The sequence below is a fragment of the Epargyreus clarus genome, unplaced genomic scaffold, assembly GCF_041222505.1.
Source record: "Epargyreus clarus isolate Ecla_fem2 unplaced genomic scaffold, WU_Ecla_fem_2.2 ptg000029l, whole genome shotgun sequence".
NCBI lineage: Eukaryota > Metazoa > Arthropoda > Insecta > Lepidoptera > Hesperiidae > Epargyreus > Epargyreus clarus.
In genome coordinates this window covers 10,655,486-10,661,996 of record NW_027332235.1, presented here as the reverse complement: position 1 = coordinate 10,661,996, position 6,511 = coordinate 10,655,486, and the positions used below count along the sequence as shown (strand labels likewise).

Sequence of the window (6,511 nt, the reverse complement as noted above, 5' to 3'; positions counted from 1 at the left end):
AGGCAATATGTAATTATAATTACGCTATACAATGTTATATTATTACGAAAAGGCTAGGCAAGTTAAGGATAATAGAATGTGACACTGTGTGTACTTTGAAGCAATGAGAAGATACTAACTCATTTCAATTATGAATGTAAAATGGCGGCTTCTGTATAATTCTGCTGTTGAAAGGCCGTTATAGAGAAGACTGCCATTTTGAATTACAATCCATATTTAAACAAGTTATAAAAATCTAATAGATTACTATGAGAACATTTAAAATAATCTGAAATCTAATTAGGTGTAGAGTATTTAAAAGCTTGCAAGAAAAGACAAAAATAAATGTACAAACATAAGAGTTGTTTAAAAATAGTGATATCATTACATCTTGCCTCTACATAATCAGATATGAAGCTTGAGTTTCGACTTTCAATAACTTTGAAACTTGTTCTTAAGTACATATTTTTGTACAATGTCCTATTTCAATTTGAGTTAAGTACAAACTAGAAAATTATTATTAATATATTGATTAAAAATTTAGACGATTTTAAAAACACCTCAAATCCGTCAAGCCAAGTCAAGTATATAAGCACTGTAATGCGCGCCAAAATAATCATACATATAGTTCGCGCCAAACTGCTAGTCCGGTCTGAAGTTGTTGCGAGCAGGCGTAGTCATACAATTTCCTATGGTGACGCGATTCATTTCTCTATTCAGAGCGGACTAGCAGTTTTACGCGGACTATACATACATTCGATTGAAAAACATTACCCTCCGGGTCGGGTAAAAATGTCATGTTTTATATATTAAATCATTAATATACATTCATAATCCTATCCGTTCCTGCCTAAAATGCCTAAAACTAAAGTTTCATTCTGATTATAGTAATTTACTGTAGTTTTTTTATTTTATTTTATTGACATATAATTTATTTCCATTATTGTACAAACACATCCATGACTTAACAGTTTACATTTTAATAATACATATTTTAATCCTCAACGTACTGACTTGCCAAAGCTAGTTATTTCATAGCTAACAATAATGTAAACAGTAATATATGTTCTACTTTATTTTAATAATAATACATAATTGTGGTAAGGGAGACATACCTCTCTCCGAGGCGTTCCAGCACTTTCAGCTTAGTCCTCAGGGGTAGCGGCGCATCTATGGCCGAACTTATGTAGGAAAATAATCCTATCTGGGTTTAATTACAGATGTCTATTGGCGGTAGTAACCACTTATCATCAGGTGGACTGCATCCTCGTCTGCTACTCCTATATTGTAAAAAAATACTATTCATTATTGTACCCACAAAAATAAAAAAAGCATTTTAAACAATACAAAAGGCGGTCTTATCATAAACAGAGATTTCTTCCAGACACCCTTAAGATGAGGGGTTAAAGAGGGGATGATTTAAAAAGAATAGAATAGAGAAATCAATGCTTCAAATATTTTTTTGCTACCACCGATGATATGTAAAATTGTTTGCAGTTCCTAAAATTATTTAAAAAATACATCGACAAATAATTCTCCATTAAATTGCTTTGTTATTGCTAATTATTAATGCTTTTAATTTTCTAAAATATTTGATTTTGTATTGTATGAATTTAAATTTGTAATATTTTCTTTTATTTGCATTTTTTTCATACAAATAATTTATAGGTTAAGAAGTAGTAGTGACTGTTTCCTTGCTCAAATTGTAAAGACGATCAAGTATTTTAAGGTATATCCTTACCTCGTAGCAGTTAAGATCTACCTAATACTTATAACAATAGTTGAGTGTAATGTTAATACGTAACAGATTACTAGGCCCCTAAAGAACACTAAGATACATACTTGATTTAGAGATGTAACTTATTTGGCTGGATAATACGGTTAAAACAATATACCATCTTATCTAAAATATTGTACATCACACTTTTTGAATCATAGGGGTTTTTATGGGAAAATATTTTTATTCAGAAAACCGTTCTAAATAACATGCGACAAATTGAGTAGCTTGCTCTAATGTACACTACCTTTTTCAGTAGCAATTATATAAGAATATTATTATTTTTTGTATTGTCTGGTACATTGCTAATGTAATAATGCTACTAAGGACATTATGTGTTTTTGGATAACAACAGCCAATTTGTTGCATCTCTAATTTTACCTTTTATCTTTTTTAATTGACCGTACAGTTTAAGTCTTTCTCAAAATAATCTATAATAAGGAAAAGTATTAAGGAATAACAAAATCTTTTGCTCATTACTCGTGGCCAAAATACCTAGAAAATAGATAACGCTGATTATTTAAAAATATTTACCTTATTTATTCATAAACGAGGTTACCAAATTTGCCACATTTACACTTACATCATTGTATTTGTAAAGATGTATATTTTTTTTCATATTGCAATTAAAAAATCTTGATATTTTGGGATAGACAAAAATAATCAACTTCTGATATTTGTTGGTCCTATATTGTTAAGTAACAATCAAATACCTACCTACTAATATAATATTTTCTATTCATAAAAACTTATCTCTAGAGGTCAACTATTGTAATAAAGTTGGTGTCATTGAAAACTAATAGTATAGATAGATGTAAAGGGGTCGTATATGGATTACGTCATATTTTAAGAGGTCGGTAAAATGATATGACGTCAGAAGAGGATATCAACTTGTGACGTTATATCTCAGTAAAAATAATTAATGTTTTGGACATAGTATTCCAAGGTTCGTTGGTATTAAGAGACAAAGGCAAACACGTAGACCCAAGATAATCTACACCTATTTACGTGAAAAAAATCTTGCGTTTTGGTGGAAGCCGGCTGATTTTTGTATATCTGCGGCGACCATATTAGTCCTAAGGAGTGGCAGATCCCTGGTCGGCTTCAGGTAGAACACCTGTTCTATATGGAATTGATTAAGAATTTCTGCATTGTCCACTTATCATCAAGTGAACTGTATGAACGCTTGCTATTTTTAATGTATATTAAAAATAATTTTAAACTATGAAATCTTCAAATGTGTTACGTCAGGACAAGAGTTGTTATAAATTTGTCAACCATACGATAGATAAAAAAATTTAAAAGCTATTTTTTTATGACGTAAGCTATGTACGACCCCTAAAATACAGAGCTTAATATAATTATTTGTAAGCAAATTTAAAAATTGTCCAGGCCATTACATATTAATACTTTTGAGATCAATTTTGAGCAATTTTTGGAAAATAGTTGTATTGTTTTTTCGTGTAAGTAAGAAGTGTCATCAAACGATGAAAATGCGTGAATTTAATTAATAAAGATTTTATTTTTAAAGTGTAATTTTCATTTTATTTTTATATTTATTATGCAAGGCGAATTTTTAAATTTATGAATTAAATGTATTTTAAAATTACATTTCAAAAGATGTATTTACCTGGCCGTGTATCGACCGAATTCATTTTGAAAAAAAAACGCACCTGTATTAGGAGTGTCCTTTATATAGATTATTTTCTAGGAAGTAATGATAAATGACAACGATAGGAAAAAAGGGACCTAGTGTATTAACTTACTGTTAGATATTGCAGTAATTTCGTAATTAAATTAAGTATTTAAATTTTAGTGCCTATACTAAAAGGCACTAAAATTTAAATTGACATATACATAACAAGAATTATTAAAAGCTTAATTGCAAGTAGTAGATGGTATAATTTTTAAAACAGATATCTTATTCATTCGCAAACTCTAAAGATAAAGTTAAATCGGCCAAGAGCAAAATGTTATTTATTAAAAAAAATGTTTAGAGATATAAAAATATGTCAAGTGCGATTAGCGTTCCGTGAGAAAAAAGTAGTTTAATTTTTGCTTTACTTTATTCATTTTCTACAGTGAAAAATTGCCTTATTTTGTTTATAATCAACATACCTCGACTCGACTCGAAATTCCATAAATAATTGTATAATTATAATTGTAAAATTATTTATGGAGTTTCTAGTCTAAAATAAATATAATAATTGTAAAAAATACAGCCGAACATGACGTCCTCCTGTGCCTCCTCCTTTTTTGAAGTCTAAAAAAATATCTCAAATTAGAATACATATTTTAATATATTTTAGTGAGTGTAGAAATATTTCGTTTTATCAGAAGACGTATACTGAACCCTTTACAACACCGTGCGTAGACAAATAATTTCAAACCATGCAATGTAATTTAATAAACTCCAAATGAGAGGCGTAATTAGGTATACATATAATCTGAAAGGTATATTTAAGAAATAACTAAAGCAACCCACTGTTAATTGCATGTTATCATTGATTCCGTGTATCGTGGACATCTGAAGAGCAAACATCCCAGTAGCATCCAAAACAAAGAAAGATAAACTTATTTATTTTGTTTTTTTTTATCATTTCAATGTCAACTTGGCGGGGGTCTACCCTGGAACGTTTTGCGTTTCACATTAAGGTCATTTTATTGCGTCATCGTCAATAGTAGTGGATGAATGTATTTTAAAAAGATGTGTACCTATTTTTTTAGTGTTTTCCTCGGTAGAGCTTATTCTCAGCTGAGCCGATTCAGCCACCACCAAGACGATTTATCCGCATAAAAATATTATCTGTTAGCAGTCTATTTTGCTACTTGGTGTACGTTCTAAACAGTTCTAACCCATATTGATTATGAGTTCAAAAGGTTTCCGATAAGCGCTCTAAGGAATAACTTTTCAATCAGTGTGTGTACGAACCTAGTACTATATTCCTAGTTCCGCAAATGTGACCGTCACGGTAATTAAAAATGTTTTTATCAGTACTATTATATTTAATTTTCGCGCGTTTAACAATTGGTTTTGAAGTGATACAATCAGCTAATTTGACTAAAGCAAATTTGGTGGATCCTGATGATGGGAAGAGTAGCTTGGTGTTCGTTTTCGATACCACAATGTCCATGTACAATGATTTACGGCAGTTGAGGGAGAGCGCGGAGATGATAATGAACACTGCGCTGGAGGAGAGTAATGTCATCGCCGATTTTGTGTTCGTTCCGTTCCATGATCCAGGTAATTTGATTTTTTTATCATAAAAGTACCAAACTAGAATTCAATCAATCTGATAATAAATGAGTAGGCACTATTTTCCAAGATTTCAAAGTTTCAAAAATTTCAGTTCTGTAATCGAACTAACAAAGAGGACGCGGTAGTCGATTCCTGATAGAATTCAAGTGTGTAAATTCATGTTCATAACTATTTAACTTAATAAAAAAAAAGTAATTATATCGTCACGTCAAATTATATTTACACCTAACGAAATATGATCGCATTTTTTTATAATCATTTCATGTGTTACAAGATGAAAATCATTACCATTTATTTTAGATGCTCCTATAGGTATTTGAGTCGAGCGGCATCTTAGCTTAGCGGAGAATCTTATCTTTATTCATTTGATATTGTAGTAATCTTCTAGTAAAGTAAGTAAGTAGTATTGTTTTTGAATAGATACTATCAACTTCTACTCGTTATTGACCTTAAGTATGTATGTGTTGTTATGTATGTACTTATATTTGTAAATAGGAAGTGTCCTTCCTTACAAGTGATGTTATTACATATTTATTTATAAACAACTTTAATTGTATAAATATTATTTAATATCAAAGTTATCGTCTGTTAGAATGTGCTGATAATCACAATTAATTTTATGATGTAGTAACAAATAATCATGCATCCAATTGGAAAGGGTAACTACCGCACTGAATTTCTGTAATCAAGCTCAGAAAGGGTTAGAGTGCCATCTCTACTTAGGCTGCCACAGAGGTTACAACTCTGTTGTATGTTATTGTTATTACTGTTTGACAATGCCTTTAATTCCTCCTTTACCTTCAACCATGCATATTGCAGCACGTAACACTGCTGTTGTAAAAAAAAACATTATGAGGTGGCAGTGCCGTTTTCGCATAAAGAAAATACGTAGAAATATTACTCTGAATCTGAAGGTGTAAAGCAGTCTGTGCCGTCCACACAGGTGTCGGCCCAGCGACAGTGACAAAGGACAAACGCGTGTTCAAAGCTGCGTTGGACGTTATAAAAGTGTATGGAGGGAACGACTGCCCGGAGATGTCTTTAGGAGGCATCTTATTAGCTCTGAACGTGAGCAGGCCTAAGTCCTATTTATACGTGTTTACGGATGCCACTGCGTCTGACCACAAAAAGGTGACGAAGGTGCTGGATATGATACAGAGGAAACAGAGTCAGGTTGGTATGTTTTGTTTCACAGATAGACATTGGCACGGTTTGCTATAGAATAAAAGTGTGACATTCCGGTCTTTACATAAAATTAGCTCCTGTTATATAAATTGATCAAATTAATACAAAGTAATTGTTCTAATATATACATTTTAAAAAGTTTTATTCATAAAATAAAGTGTAAATCTTAAAGATTGCGGCACTTGGGAAATATTAAAGGAAATTATGTGAAATGGATCTTACAATGTGTTGTTATTACATTTAATTTTAATTTTGTTAACTCTTCGTAACTTTATTTTGTATTTAGTTATATGGAGTCGACTATTCAGAGA

At 30.9% G+C, this 6,511-nt stretch overlaps 1 protein-coding gene across 1 annotated transcript in view; it reads left to right on the top strand.

Moving 5' to 3' along the window:
• Positions 1–5,990: 5,990 nt before the first annotated feature.
• Positions 5,991–6,511, top strand: part of LOC140754583 (hemicentin-1) — a 31,173-nt gene continuing 30,652 nt past the window's right edge. The window contains exon 1 of the mRNA XM_073089625.1: positions 5,991–6,188. Within this exon, the coding sequence (XP_072945726.1) occupies positions 6,051–6,188 (138 nt within the window). The 5' untranslated portion in view covers positions 5,991–6,050. The remainder of the gene's footprint in view (positions 6,189–6,511) is intronic.